This window comes from Rhodamnia argentea, chromosome 3 (genome assembly GCF_020921035.1).
Source record: "Rhodamnia argentea isolate NSW1041297 chromosome 3, ASM2092103v1, whole genome shotgun sequence".
NCBI lineage: Eukaryota > Viridiplantae > Streptophyta > Magnoliopsida > Myrtales > Myrtaceae > Rhodamnia > Rhodamnia argentea.
Genome location: NC_063152.1, coordinates 8,762,694 through 8,779,526, shown reverse-complemented (window position 1 = coordinate 8,779,526; position 16,833 = coordinate 8,762,694). Strand labels below are relative to the sequence as shown.

General features: G+C 38.9%; 1 protein-coding gene across 1 annotated transcript; it reads left to right on the top strand.

The window, feature by feature from the left end:
- The first annotated feature begins 534 nt into the window (after window positions 1-534).
- Window positions 535-2,981, top strand: LOC125314062 (putative disease resistance protein RGA1). Its single transcript, XM_048275516.1, has 3 exons — window positions 535-818; window positions 893-2,086; window positions 2,258-2,981. Exons 1-3 carry the CDS (start codon window positions 535-537, stop codon window positions 2,979-2,981), a joined length of 2,202 nt encoding a protein of 733 aa, XP_048131473.1.
- The last annotated feature ends 13,852 nt before the right edge of the window (window positions 2,982-16,833 follow it).

Sequence of the window (16,833 nt, the reverse complement as noted above, 5' to 3'; positions counted from 1 at the left end):
TGGAAATTGAAAAAATTTTCAAGAACCAAACGGATCATCAAAGAATAAAATAGAGTCTTCTAAAATCATTACGAGACGAGTTGATCATCGTTAATTAAAATTTTATAAGTGAACCAACACATCACGAAAAGAGTTCAATCCATGGTCCGTACAAGGTCTGGTCCATATCTCACTTTGTATTTTGCTTTATACATAGCACCATCAATATATGCTATCTTTTGATTCTTTGCTTGGTTTGATTATGAAAGCATTTCTCAGGTGAATTACATAAGCGGGTAAAGAGTAGATACTTGGACGAGATTGGGTCTTTGAAGTAACCTTAATTCCTTACTGTTCCCAGGAAAGCAAGGTAAAGGAAAGGTACAAAGAATGTTTCGGTTAGCTTGCAGGCCATTCGTTAAGGAAAGAATCTCCTTTTCATCCATATGTGAGCAAGTTATCATCATATCAACTGCTGACTCACGAGAGGAAGGCATTGTGTGTTCTTATTTGTCTCAAATCAAATAGCCTGAATCAATTTCCCCGTCACCTAGCATGGCTGAATCACTCCTTTTCAGCATTGCACAGGGTGTGCTGGGGAAGATAGCATCTCCGGCGTTCCAAGAAGCTGTCGCCGTTTACGGTGTTGAAGATCAGATCCACGAGCTTAAAGATACGATGGATGCCATTGCAGCCGTGTTGTTAGATGCTGAGGAGCAACAGGCGAAGAACCACCGCCTGCAACTGTGGCTACGTCGGCTTCGAGACGTGTTGTACGATGCGGAGGATGTGCTCGATGAACTCGAGTGTGAAGCCTTACGGAAGCGGGTAATCAATCGGTACGGGGGCGTCAAAGAGAAGGTACACCGCTTCTTTTCTCTCTCAATCCACTGATACTCCGTGCAAAAATCAGTCGTAAGATCAAGGAGATTAGGGAGACATTATCAAAAATTTCCGTCGAAAAGAATCAGTTTGATCTTAATGTGCGGAGTGTCGACAATGGTGTGGTGCATTTGCGATCGCGAGAGATGACTTACTCGTTCATAAACAAGTTGGATGTCGTCGGAAGAGAAAGTGATAAGGAAAAGATAATTGAGATATTAATGCAATCAGATCGGAAAAATCTCTCGGTGATTCCCATTGTCGGAATAGGAGGTATGGGCAAAACGGCCATAGCTAAATTAGTTTATAATGACGACAACGTGAAAGAGCAATTCGAATCAGGACTATGGGTGTGCATGCCCGAGGACTTTGATTTAAAGAAAACTATCGAAGGAATCATCAAAGATGCAACTGGTCAAAGCTCGAGTAACCTTGACATTCAGCAATTGCAAACCTCTTTGCGATACATCATCAAAGACAAGAAATTTCTACTAGTCTTGGATGACGTATGGAGCAACGACCGTAGTAGATGGGAAGAATTGAAAGCTTTGCTAACCGAAGGAGAGAGTGGAAGCAAGATAATTGTGACAACGCGCAGTTCAAAAGTCGCTTCTATAACGGGTACCCATCCGGCACATAATCTAAGAGGTCTTTCTCATGAAGACTCCATGGCCTTGTTCAAAAAATGGGCTTTCGACCAAAAGGAAAAGCACCCACGTCCTGATCTCCTTGAAATGGGAGATGACATTGTCAAAAAATGTCAAGGAGTTCCTCTCCTTGTGAAAACTTTGGGGAGTCTACTTTTCGCAAAGGATGAAGTACCATATTGGGCTCATATAAGAGATAGCGAGGTATGGAAGTTAGTGGAAGAAAAAGAGGACCTTCTGCCAGTACCTAAGCTCAGTTATGATCATTTACCGTCCCACTTAAAACGTTGCTTTGCCACATTTTCGCTTTTTCCCAGAGGGTTTGAATTTCGTAGCGATCGTTTAGGTGCCTTATGGATGGCTTCAGGACTCATTAGTTCAACAACGGAAAAAGAAGACAGTAGTGTTGAGTACGTCAAAGAGTTGTGGAAGAGATCTTTGATCCAACAAGTTGAGGAGTCCGAATCAATATTAACTTTTAAAGTGCACGATCTAGTCCATTCTCTTGCAACGATTGTGGCTCGAAATGATTGCTCCATTGTTGGCTTAGACACTGAAGAGATTTCGGAAAGAGCACGGTACGTTTCGTTCTCTAGTTTTGATGGAGTCCCACCATTTCTGAGAAAACCAACTTAGAAGAGGCTCCGTGTAATTGATTTTCAATTAGATGTCAAGGATGGAGTTATTACTAGAGAGTTTGCTAGCACCTGTATCTCCAAGTGTAACAATTTACGGTATGTGTATTTAAGAAATGGTAGTCTTGAGGAGCTTCCAAGTTCAATATGCAACTTGAAGCAATTGAGGACGTTACTTCTCTCTGGGAACAAGCGACTGAAGAAGCTTCCGGATACCATTTGCGAGCTGCAGAGTTTGCTACACTTATATCTCGATGGTTGCTCAGAGTTAGGCGAATTACCCAAAAATATGCAGAGGCTTGTCAGCCTTAGACTTCTAACCGTAACAACAAAGCAGAAGAGTTTGCAAGAAAGTGGAATACAATACCTAGAAAATCTACAGTTGTTGGGACTCGATGGATGCCAAAATCTACAAGTTTTGTTTGAAGGCACTTGTCGACTGACTTGCCTTCGACGGTTGGAAATTGTTAATTGTAGGGGACCAATATCTATTCCTTTTGTGGAATTAACTGCCCTACAGATCTTGGAGATTTTTGATTCAAAGCTCATGTTGACCGAGGAGAACAAGCCCATTTTTCCTTCGAATCTTCATACACCGGCAATATCAAAATCCGAACAAGTGATGGAGTTGCTGCAGTGTCTGGATCAGTCCGCTTGTAAATTGGAGTCCTTTTACGTATATGATTGCCCGAGCTTCACTGCTATACCCGAATGGCTGCCCAATCATTCACATCTCAGATACATCTTCTTGATCAGATGTCTCAAATTATCATCTATGCCGCAAGGAATCCAGTCCCTCACTCGCCCTCAAAGAATTACGAGTCGAATATTGTGGTGAACCGAGCGAGAGATGTCGACCAACAACGGGCGTGGATTGGCCAAAAATCGCTCACATTCCTCGAATCTGTCTTGATCTTGTATGGGTACAATGGATGGAGGATTAGGTAAGCACCTATCTATTTCTTCTTTGTTCTTAGATGAAATATAGCGATTGATTTTATTCAATCGAATTAAAATTTAATACAAGTATTGCAATTTCAAAAAACGACAATGAGATAAAAAAAAAAGTTGTTTACTAAGATACAATCAATAGTCGTCCATTAGATTGCAAAAGGAATTCAATGTAGAATGATCTTTCTCATAAAGCAAATTATCCAATTTAAATTTGAACGAAAAATTAGAAGTTGCATTTAATACTCGAGTAATGATTAAAACTATAGACTCAATTCGTAATACTATCTTTTTTTTTTTAACTCGGATTGTGAAACAATAAAGAATGTTTTTGTACCGTAAATTCAATTCAGGTCATAGCACGAGAATGATTGCTACTTCAAATAATGTATTTTGAAGGCTTTTGGATTATCTTCGTTGGCAAGACACTTGGCTTAATACCAATTGTAGGTGGGTCGAATGGAGCCAATAAAATGCGCTTAATAAAGATAAATCGTCCAATAGAATCTTATTTGTTTTAACTTCATATGCATGAAAAGTTAATGCACAGATAAATCTCTTCACTTTCAATTTAACATTCCCACTTCTTCTTCAAAAAAAAAAAAAAATCTCAACGTTATTATAAGAATGTCAAAATGTTCAATTTATTTGTCCAATCAAAATAGTTGCAGATATCTATGTTCACGATTGTTATGGTGATGTGGTTGAACTTCTTATAACAATTTTCTAAGTAAGTGTGTAATATATTGTTTCATTTCACGAAGATTTTTCACTTTATGCAATCAGATAATTGGCACCAGAATAAATGTCATAATATTATGTGATGCATTTTCTAACCTCATTTTTTTCTCTTTTGAGCATAGACGAGCTCCCGCGATCAACTTGTCACGCCGTGTGGACTTCTGCTGCAAAAGATTTGGACATACACTCAACTAATCCTCCGTCGATCTCTTTCATTTTCATGGATGAAAACAATGGGCATGGGTATTATTTGTCCTTCTTTCTTTCTTTCCTTGAATAAGTGCAGTTGTTTATTATTCGTTTGTGTTTGTATTTCAAATTTTTCTATGGAGAAAAATACCTACTTCGTATTGTATGGGACCAACTGTCGAATTGTCTCAATTTAAATTTGTTTATATCGATATTTATCTTCCGCCCATGGACGCTGAATGATATCATACCACACCACCAAATCTTATTTTTGCCAAACGAGTGTCAATTACTCGATTTTTTTGTAATGATTCCACTAGACTACTTAAAGAGTTTCCCAGGAATAATGCATTTAAAAAAAAACGTCTTTTTCGTTTTAAATCAGTTTGACTTTACTTCTAAATAGGAAGATTAGTTCTTTATTTTTTTCTTTTTCGTTTGAAATTTGTATGAACTCATAGTTCTGAATGCTATGGTTCCATAAGTTTAGCATCTCCTCGGTTGATTTCATGACTACACTAGATTGCACAGAACCGCCCAAAATGGACATCCTGAAAGTGAGAAAACAGAAAGATAACCATAAAGCCATATGCCCTAGGAGAACCAATGATGGAGTCAAACCATATTAAAACCTTCATTGTCTGCGGTTCATCAAACTCTCTTGATAACCCCCTACTGTTCTTCCAATGGCAAGAAGAGAAAATGGCCAAATCAATTCTTTACAGCATCGCAGAGAGTGTGCTGAGCCGGTTCGGATCACATGCCCATCCAAAATAATGAGGCTGGGATGTTTAGGCAAAACAGTGCTCGCTAAGTTAGTGTACAACAACGACAATTTTTCATTTCAGAACAAGGGTATGCATTCACAATGATTTTGATCTAACGAAATCTCTTGAAAAGGTTAGGAGAGACACTGTTGGTCAAGGCTTGATTAGAGTTCCTGCCGCTATTAGTCGACGTATAGGACAATGGTCGTACTCATAGCACTTGAAATGATACAGAGAGATTTGTTCATAGAAGGTGGTAAGGGTAGTTGCCTAGTTTCGGCAACCCGCAGTCGCGAATTCGCTTCCCTTGTGGGACTTTGTACGAGCATTCAGGTTGAAGGCCTTTCTTTCTTCTCTTCACACTGTCTATTTGACATGAAACGATGAGGAGATAAGTAATATTAAAAAGCCCAATGACTATTAATTAGGTAAACAACGATTTTTGCGCAAAGTAAACAACGCTTTTGTCCCATTCATTCTTCTACACAAAGTACACGACTTATTATTTCTCTTTAATTGCGCATGAGATCCTCCAAACTCTTGAGTGGCTTAAGAGTTTGATGCGTTGATATACCATGGTTAATCATATCGTTGACTTTCTTGGGGTATGCATTAGAAGAAAGTACATAAAACCCATATTATACATTTCCAAATATTGAAATACAATAAAAAAAAAGATAATTAAAGAAATTTTATTAGGTATAATGTTCACTATAGACGATAATTATTCAATAACCACCTACGCTAAGGGGGCACTAACACCGCCGCGCGAGGCCCAAATTCGTAAATAAAAAAAAATAGACCTATTTTGATAAATTTTTTTATTTTTACATCTATTTTAAAAAAAAGCCCACAAACACAGGCATTTTCTGAAAAAATCAAGTTGTCTTCAAAGCAAATGGATCCCAGATGCACGAATAATAGATATAATAAATTTTTATTCCACAAAGCAAAAGTAAAAATCTCTTTATTTTACAAGCAGTCTAATGATATCAAATAAAAGTTGAAGGTTTTAGTCCATCGTAATCGATGAAATGAATTCGACATCCGTGAATGGACGGGGGCATTGGCATCCCCTAAACCCAAAACTTTGTTTCGACACCCAAAAATCGGAATCGAAATCTTGGTGAGCTCAACCCAAAACTCAGATGAGGGGAAGAGCTTCGATTGGGACTGAAATTGAATGAAGGTTAGGAATTTGACTACCTATGATTTATTATCGATAGGGATCCAAAAACAAAAAAAAAACCGTCAAAATTCAAGAAAAAAAATATATTCTGACTGAAACACATTTTCTCATTTTTCCGGCAGCTAAAATATGGAAGGTAATTTTAGCACAATGGCTTAAAAATCAAAAGCAAATTACAATCCTGTTATTTTAATTCCGCACATTCCTTTTTCTAAAACTTACGGGTGTCACAATGGAATTCGACTTTTATTTTGCGACGAACATCTAAAATATCTTGAAATGTTACAAACATTAAATTAGTTGTGCACGCTTGTAAAGCTTTGAATGGATATTAGTATACACATCTATATTTTATTTAATAAAAAAACCATTTTTTTTGTCAAAATACTCGGATACTTTCATTAAAAAGATGGGCAAATGCCGTAAGGGTTCTTACGATCGTAACATAACAGCGATCAAAGGTGGGAGAAATTATTCAGTGGTTAGCAACCGGCAACCGCCACGTCATAAGCCTATGTGGCGTGCGTGCTCTACTAAAAAGTGACACATGTCCTATGACATGGAAAAAATGAAAAATCAGAAACTAAAATAAAGAGCTCTCGTTTCTCTTTCCTCTGCAAAAAGCACTGACCACAAGCAAGCATTTACTTTCTTCCTCCCTCCCTCTCTCCTCCTTTACGTTTCAACCTCTGTCTTCTGCAAAAATGATTTCACCCTCTCTTCCTCTCCCTCGTTCACCTCAAGCCCTCCCCTTCTTCTTCACCTTCGTCCTTATAGCCATCGTCGCCTCTCCGGCTCAAAAAATCGCTGACTTGGCGTCTCCCAAAACTCATCATATTTTAATGTCGCTAAAATCATTGATCTGTTTTAGTAAGCTGAGTCCAAAAGTTGTATTTGAAGCTTGAGAAAAAATCGAGTAATGATTAGGATAAAGCAATTGTTTGAGCAGGTCTTAATGTCCCCGAAATCATCCGGGTTGGAATTAGTTGTTCGATGATGCTTATGTGCTCTTTGTTTGAATGGATCACCAAGCGTTCGTGAAAGTGACCAGGTGAGATCGCATATATATTTGAGAGGAGTTTTTCTAAAACGTAATGCAGGTTTAGCAAGAACCATGCTGAAAAACGCCAAGGAGAATTTGGATCTTCGGCTTGATTTTGACTTTGTAGACATGCTCCTTATGCCTGGGCAAAATGAACTAAGAAGAATCACCTTGGAGGATCTAGACGCGGGCCTTCGATTGTTATCCACATTATACAGATTTTTTTGGGTTAGAAAAGCTTGTAATGTTTTTTTCGGCCTGGTGCAATTACAAATGATGTATCACGAAATTGATTGAGTTCGTTTAGGGGATTATTTGTCTTGTTAGTAAAAAATCACAAATGTTTGTGGCTAACAAATATAACCAGAACCAGAACTAGAAATCCCCAAAATTATAAAGAAGGTAGATTCCTAAACAAGACGTAGAATCCGACTCCAATGTGGTTGTCTTCGGTTGGCGTACAACACGGGGAGAGACACTGCGAGAGACTTGATTTGAAGAAGACGCAGAATCGGGTGTTGTAAAGGCTCACCCCTAAGAGAAGCATGTCAACCGGTCAAGACACGAGCAAAGGCAGAAAATTACACCTTGGTTTATTGGGCTAATTCCCTAAAAAAGCACCAACTTTAAGTCTAATGACGATTATGGCCCGAACTTTTTTTTTTCTCATAAAAAGGCATCAAGTTTAGGTCAAATGACGATTCTGGCCCAAACTTTTTTTCATCTCATGAAAAAGCACAAACTTTAACTCGAGTCTCAAATCGGGCCCCTCTTAATTTGGAACCATTAGTTATCCAATATAACAATTCCACATCATCAATAAATCCACATGACTTGTCGATGTGCATTTAAGATTCTATTCATCATCTTCTTGGAATGGAATATAAAGTTGTTCATTCGCTTTGGGAGGGGATAGGGCGAGGCTTGTTAAAAAATGAAGACTCTAGTCGTGAGCTTGGCGATTTCGTCCATGGCGTCCGTCCCCGAGTGGTAATACACAACTTCGGATTCCAATTAAACAGCTGATGCTTGTGGATGAAGTGAAGGAAACGAAACCGTCGTCCTTCAAGTTGTGCCGAAGGTGAAGTAGATGAATAATTTCAAATTCCGTGCTAAGAAGACGATGAATAGTGCCTTAAATCTACATTAATAAATCACGTAGATTTATTGATGACGTGTGATTGCCACGTTGGATCACTAATGGTTCCAAATTAAAGGGGATCGGATTTGGGACTCGAGTTAAAGTTGGGGCTTTTTCATGGGATGAAAAAAGTTCGGGCCAGAATCGTCATGGGACCTAAAGTTGATGCCTTTTTATGAGACAAAACAAAGTTCGGGTCATAATCATCATTAGATCTAAAGTTAGTACTTTTTTACGGAATTAGCCCCTGGTTTATAATAGCCGGAACCCCAAAACTCGGTGCGGCCACCGGTATATCTAGCATCGCAGGCCTCTTCCACTTCAAAATCGTTGGCAACTTACCCAAGTCCGAAATGGGGAGCGAAGCCGCAAAGGCGATGATGGCAACCAGGGAGGTGAAGAAGAAGGGGAAGGGGACGGCTTAAGGTGAACGGGGGAGAGGATGCGAGGGTGAAAGAGGAGAGAGAGAGAGAGAGAGAGAGAGAGAGAGAGAGGGGTAGAGAGAGAGAGAGAGAGCAAGCAATAAATGTTTTGCTTGTGCTCGGTGCCTTTTGCAGAGGAGAGATAAACGAGACTTCTTTATTTTAGTTTCAGATTTTCATCATTTCCATGTCGGAGGACATGTGTCGTTATTTTAGTGGAGCACGCACGCCGCATAGGCTTATGGCGGGCGCTTGCTAACCGCCTAATAATTTCTCCGGATGCCACAGAGCACGCTCCCTCTCTTCTTTTACATTTTTTGAAAAAATTTCTCGCGCTTAGTTGAGTGAGCCCGAAGATCCGCCTTCTTCTCTTTCCTATTAAATGAAAAAAATTGAGCTGCACTAGCTAGCTGTGTACACTGCACGGTAGATTAGACACAAGTCAGAACCCTCTCTCTCCTCTCTTATCTCATGTCTTATCCACCCCATTTCTCTCTTTACTTTTTTAAAAAATCTCTGCCTCATCTCTCTCTCTCTCTCTTCTTTTATCTCGCGAAGGAAACGGCGAGCTGACCTCTTCCTCTCTCCTCTCGAGTCTCGCGAAGGGAACGACCACTGCCTTAGTTTGGCTGCCTCGGCTCTTCTCCAGCGCTCTCCCGTGATGTCCTCCGGCTATGTAACACGAACACGATACGAGACACGATACGACACGATACGTCGATACATTTTTTTTTAAAATATAGAAAATTTCGACACGTTGAGACACGTTATATATTAAATAATTTTTTTTGTATACAAAAATGATTTTATTATTTTTGTGACATTTTACAAAAATAGAAAATTTATAAAAAAATAAAAAATAAATTCTTACTATGCTTCATCCCGTAATTTAAGCTCAGCCAACCAAGGAAAAAAGGTAATAAAATAAAAAAGAAAAATGAATCACTTGACCGAAGGATGCTTCCCGAAATGACTTGATGAGACACAGACTCAACGCGCTCTCTCTCTCTCTCCTGTCATCTTTCGTCTTCCCCACGCTAATGCCTCTCTCATCTTCTCATCTCGCGTTTTCCCAATGACCTCTCCTCCCTTTCTGTCTTTGTGCTGCCCCCCTCTCCCTCACTGGTTACTTTTTGAAAAAGATCGTCCCCCTCCCCCACTCTCTCTTTACTTTTTGGAAAGATCTCGTTCCCCACCCACGCTAACGCTCTCTCTCCTCTCTCATCTTCTCATCTCATCCTGTGTCTTCCCAGAGCTCTCTCTCATCTTGCGTCGCCCTCACCTCTCTGTCTCGCGAAGCAAGCTACGGCGACGACGACCTCCGTGATTTTAGCTGCCTCGTCTCTCCTCCGGCGTTCGCTCTCTGCTCGCTCTGGCGCTGGCTCGCTTTGTACTCGTCGCTGCCTCTGCTTCTACCTACAACTCGGCACTCTGCCTCCTCCTCCAGACCCGCGCTTTCCCCGCACTCCTTCCTCACTGACTTGCGGTCGCCGGCTCGCTCCTTTATCTCTCTCATGGCTCCAGATCTGTACTTTTCACGCCCTCCTTCCTCTCCGACTCGCGTGTCCCGAGCGTGTCACTGGCGTTGACGCCGTGTCAAACCTCCGTAGAGAGAACCGGCAATCGGAGCGTGTCGAACACGTGTCCGTATCCGATACCGACGCAGTTGCCTTCTTCACGTGTCGGTGCTTCATAGTCCTCCGTCACTCTTCGCTCTCTGCTCAGACCCTCTCTACGGATTGCCGGTTCTCTCCCTCGTCTCTCTCATAGCCTGAGAGGCAGACAAATCCTCCGTCCTCCCCTTCCCCGCATCTCTACCACCCAGATCTATGCCATCCATGCCCTCCTTCCTCACCGACATGAGTGTCCCCGGCGTATCGCTCCTGTTGACCAGGTGTCGGACCTCCGACACGCGTTGATCTCGTGTCGGAGCGTGTCCATGTCCGACACGGCAACTCCTCCAATGTGTCAGTGCTACATAGCTGACAAAGAGAAAATCAGACATACCTCCGTTATTCATATGCTCCACGACTCGTATCTCATGAATTATTAGCGCAGAATTCACATTTTAAAATTAAAATTTAGTCCAATATCATGCATCATAAGGCCTACTAGTCCGATCATCACGCTACACTCTCTTGAGGTGAGGTCTCATTTTATAAGAATGTGTCCTTCTTTTTCTCTATTTGCCGATCGATGTGGAACTACTATCGGTGCTAACTTGCCATTCTTCCTCGACAAGTTGAGTCCGATAGTAGTCCTACATCGGTCAGCAAATAGAGAAAGAGAAGGGCATATCCTTATAAAATGAGGTCTTAATAGAGTGTAGCGCGTTGGCCGGGTTGGTGGGCCCTATGGCACATGGTGTTGGGCCAAATTTTGATTTTAAAATAGGAAATCTGCGTTAATAATTCATGAGATGCGAGTCGTGGAGTGTAGGAGTAACTGAGGTATGTCTGATTTTCTTCTTTGTCGACTTGCTTGCAATTCCAACGCCCTATCACACAAGCCGGCAGACTAATTGAAGTTCATTTTTGGAGACAAATAAATTAGCATAAAAATGAGCGCTTATAGAATGTGACATTTTGTAGGATCAAGGCGTGGTTTATTATGTTAACAGTAGGGGATTGAAAAGATTTAAATTCGGGACTTCCTAATCTGATACTATGTAAGATTTTATAGGACCATTGCTAGCTTTTTTTATTTGGTGCTTTTCTTGTTTTAGTTCAAGCTATTGATAGCACGACGTAGGGGGCAGGTTAATGCATTTTCCAAATTTATTATTCTTAAATTCGAATTACTCTAAAAGGAATTATCATAACAATTTCTCAACTATAAAGGGTTCGCTCTTTCCCTTTGCTGAAATCAAACAAGGGCAGATTTAAAGGCGTCAAATGGCGCGTAATCTTTTGCTTTTCTACGATAATATTAGGTTATTTTCTTTTTCTTTTTCTTTCTCAGCAGTGATTTGGCTTTTGGAGCGGTGATAGCATTGTTCTTGGGCTTTCGTTAGGTCACTTGATGGAACTTGGTTTCTCAATAGTCACGGGACAATGCACCAATGTTCTATTTGGTAGCGTTTCTATTTCTCTGATTCCGTTTTTTCGAACAAAAAAAAAATAAAAAACATGTTTGGTAACGCAAATGATTTTGAATTTGAATATTTTGGACAAAAAATAAAAACAAAAAGAAAATTAATTCTAAAAAAATATTTTTCAAAATCACCAAAAAAATAAAATCTCAATTCTTTTTTTTTAAATTAAGTCCACGTGGACTTTTGAACTTTTAAAAAATTAAAATTATATTTGAAAATTTACTAATGACTAATTTTTTATATTTAAAAATGAAATTTAAAATTTAAGAAAAAATTAAAAAATTCAAAGGGGAAATTAAAAATTTTAAAAAATCAAAAGAATGAAAAAAATCAAAAGTTAAAAAATGGGGGAATTTTAAAAAATTTAAAAAAAGTTTAAAAAAATTTGAAAAAACATTTTAATTTTTTTTTAAAAAGAAGAAATGCATTTCTATTCGAAAACAGAAATTTTATGTAGTTATGATTCTCTAAAAGTCATATGTAGAATGGAATAAAAAAATATGATTCTCATTAGAATCTCTTATTTGGAATGCCAAATAGGCCCTTAAGTGCGTTCATATTGTAAGTTTGTTTTGGGACAATGGCGGTGCATGCAGATTTTTACTGCCATAAAAATGACAAGTCAAACATAATGCCTGTTTCCGGATCGGAGGGCTAACAGGGGTGGATTTGACACTAGCTAGTGTTTTTTTTTTAGATAAAAAAATGCTTGTAGCAAATTTGAGATTGACTATAAATGTTGGAATTAACTCAAGATGCAGATATTGAACATCATGGCAAAAGATGAGCGATAGAATTGGAACTGGATGAGACAAATATTAAGGTTTGACAGAGATAAAATAGCAGTTGCACATTAAGAGAAATGTAAATAGATAGAGAATCCGAAATTAGTTAAAATGTCAGAGTGCAAAGACGATTTTCAATCACGAGACCAAAAGAAATGACAAGTTTATATCCGGCCTAAGGCTGAAATTCACAAACTATGTATGTTCATGCAATCTACTGTTAAAAGTGAATTGGGAGAGTTCTAGTAGTTGTTTACCACAAATTCGGAGTCGGTTACGCAAGTTGTACGAATAACTTCTCCAAGTGCGGGGAACTTTCGAGTATCTTCACTATACTATGAACTCCCTCAAGGTTCGCTGCAACGTGGAACATCAGATGCCGACATTCTAAGGATGGAAGAAACACTTCTCTCGCCTCCCTTAACGACAGCACCTAAGCATGTCAATTGTGGAAACTAATCACTTTTAACTTCTTCAAGCACTAAAGAAGTTCATTCATAAGACATGCATATGGTTCCAGCCATCTCTCACTATAGGCGACAGACCAAACAAATGAGCAAACAACCAGCAGATGCTTCTCAAGAAAATCTTTTTATGGCACAACAGATTTTAGTCTTATCAAAGTTTGAATGTATTGTTAGATCCATAATAGCGATAAGATGTGTATAATTCCAATTACAAAAAGGAAAAAACAATCTCATTCCGCAAAAGTTCCACCGAATCTCTATAAGATGACTATGTTTCATTGAATAAACGATTATGAGCATGGCATATCAAGCCAACAAAAAATAATACAATCAGTCCTAAGCAAATGGCACGGTTGGTAATTCCGTTCGCAACTTGAATTAGAACCGACAACGACAGGGCTCAAAATTAATTAAATTGGCTTGCAGGCACCAGCTCCCTATCACCAATGTCGTTACATGCTGCAATCAAGCCCCTTGACAACATCCACACAAACCTTAACCTTATCATCTCTGTAAGCATTTCGAAATTTACCTCGGCTTCAACCAAAGAAGATACTTCATCTAGTCTGAATTCTACTAATGAATTCTCCTAACTCTCTCTCAAAATCAGAATACTTGCCCAATAAACGTAATTTGAGAAGATGAGGAGCCGAAATTTTCAAGATCGGAACTTCACCAATTCAAGGCATCAATCATCGAAAAAACAGCAACGTGACACGTGAAGACTCACCAGCGTAGTGTATCGGAAGAAGAATTGTGGCAACGCATAGATGTTGTCCTCGCGCGGGGTCAAATCTTCGAGGCCATGCCCGAAAGCAAAGAGTAGCCACCTATCAATGGTTGGCCCAACAGCAGAGTCGCTTCGCGAGTGGAAGGTGAGACAAAGGAACTTCAAAGAGGAAGCTTTTCACCTTCAATGCGGTGCAGCGCAACAGCACGGCGTCCATGAAAGCATTGAAACTCTCCAACGTCATGCCATCAACATAGTCATCATCGGAGGGCATCGCTTGGGCAAGGCACTAGTTCCGATGGCGTCTTTTGTCGTCAAGGAGGAGAAGATGTGGAGGATGATGGCGTCGGGCAATTGGCTGATGTAATCTACTGAGTTTCGGGTTTCATCTCGACCCAAAGGAGGTCGTGATCGTGGACGTTTCCGTAGGCAAGATGGATCAGCGGAGAACTCTATTATGGCCATGTATGGAGGATTCTTCAAGCTTTTGCCTTAAGCTGCCGACTACGATGAAGCGTTTAGGTTGGCAAAACCAATAGGGGAGAAGAGAACCATATATATAGGGCAACACCCCGTATCATTTAATTTTCCCTTTTACGTACTATATTGATTTTTCTTAAATGTCCAGCCATTGTCGAGCAATATGAGCTCCACGTGGTGGCCACATTAAACTTTTTCCCATATGAATATTTCAAAAGGGATTAGTAGAATGATTTTTCGCGCAACATGAGCTCTATAGCCATCGCTAGAGGTGTCAAAAATATCCAAACTAGATCGAACCGAGCCTATTAACACCAAAAGTCGACTGGGGCTTCAGGCAGTCGGAGAGCCCATAAGAGCGATGCGTTGTCTAAAGGCCCACAGGAAAACACGTATTGGTAACCAAAAGCATGGCAAATCGATGCTCGGTTAAGCAGAAAGTTAGGATCGGTACGTCACACCGACACACAAGTGGAGCGGATGATTCAAGACTTCAAAATATCTAAAAGATAACAAGATCGATTACCGATGCCAATCCGAGAATTTAGGGATAGGACGTAGAGATTGTTTCGCTATGCAATTTATCTTACTTGCAATTTATTTTATATGCATTTACCTTTATGGCACAATTTATCTTTTAGACATTTACTTTACTTTTTGTCCGGAATCACCACAAGAACTTATTTACTCATCAAATTCGAAGGCTCTATGCATTCGGTGAAAGATATCCATTTTAAGCATTTTCAATAAATTAGGGGTCAAAATATAAATTTATCGAAAATATAAATACTTAAGTCATATATCTAGCTACTTTAAAATTAATACACCCAACCAGCTAAAAAAAACCTAATTGTGAATCTCTAATAGAATAAAAAGAATAAACTTATCGCTGATATTTTTATTTATGCATTATAATTTATTACGTATATGTAAAAAATATACATTTAATATACAACGTATCTCAATGTGTCCAAATTATCTGTTTTTTTTTTAGAAATGATCCGTCGACATGTCATGTGTCGGTGCTACTTACTTTATAAGATCACGATTATTTATTAAAGAAAGATTCTTTAACACCGCTCTAGTTTATGAAAAATCACTACAGTAATTGGTTCGGTAGGTTTTCAATTTGGAAAAATATTGACATGACGAAAAAGTGAATGCCGCCTCCACGGGTGTTCAAGTTGCGGCGTAATAGCTTGAAAATAAAATGAATTTATAGACAAGTATTGAAATGGGAAAACTGAAAAAAATAAATAATAGGCTAATTGCATTTCATAGGAAACAGTTGCAAAAGTTGAAGCCTACTGCGAAGAGGGTTGAATGAAATTCTCTCGGTAAAATTTTGCAAAAATCAAAATTTCAAGTGATTTAAATTTTTTCATTATTGTTTAAATTGTATTATACTCTACTTTATACATAAATATATGTTTGTAAAATGGTTATACTAAAATACTCTACATTTCATCCAAAATGTAATACGCATTGTTCGACTCTAGGGACTACATAAACCGATTCTATAGACTTTATAAACTTGTCAATAATGTTAAAATCCTTTAACCTTTTTTTTTATATATACAGAGGACGACCAATTCTCTATAAAATTACGTCAATCATGCAATCAGACATTAAAAAAATTGGTGTGGCCGCCACATGACACTCATGCCGCACGATAATATGTCAACATTGAAAAAAAAAAAAAAACAGGGTTAGCATCACGGAAAATTTTAAATTGATACATCTGTGACAAAATAAGTTTGAGGTAAATTTATTACATGTGTGACAGTTTAGAGTTTTCCGTGGTATTAAGAAAAATAATCAGTGGATAGTATTAAACAGGGAAGATTAAATGTAATGGACTCTTGCCATGTACAAGCAATAACTGCATGGAGGGAAATCTTCTATAATCACAGAGAGTTCAGAACAATAATATTTCATAATATGCCCGAAGTTACTTTTTACAATGAAAAGTAGAATGAGATATTTTTTTCCTTAATTCTAAAGAAAAGATAGAAGTGGGTTTAGTTCCTTTCCTTTTGTGCTGATCATAAAATTCTAAATGCATGCAATCAGAACGCCTGTAAATGCAGGCTTTTAGAAGGACATCCTCGGGAGGGATAGCTAAGAATGACCTTCAAATTGGGAGAGCGATTTGGGTCCGACAGAATCATCCGAGCCACTTCGAGCAGCCCCCAGGGTTCAAGTCTCTCGGACAGTCTGGAATTGTTACTGTTGATCTTTATTTTGTCCAGCCAGCGTGCATTCTGGAGAAGAAACTTGAGCAGGGAAAGAACAGGTTCCCAAGCCAGTCAGTTGGCACCGATAGATCCTTCTCTATTTGGCAGAATTCCGCAATTCTTTTGCATCAAAGTTGCGATGGCGGACATTCTCCGCAAAGAACTTAATTTGCAGAAATGGAACATCATGACAAACGATCAGCAACAATTGGAACTGGATGAGACAAATATCAAGGTTTGACAATATAAAACAGCAGTTGCTACATTCGGGAGAAATATAAATTGATGGAGAATCTGAAATGTCAGTTAAAATGATAGAGGTACTAAGACGATTGTCAATCATGAAAAGAAAAGAAAATGACAGGTTTATATCTGGCCCAAGGCTAAAATTCACAAACTATGTATGTTCATGCAATCTGCTGTTGAAAGTGAATTGGGAGAGTTCTAATAGTTGT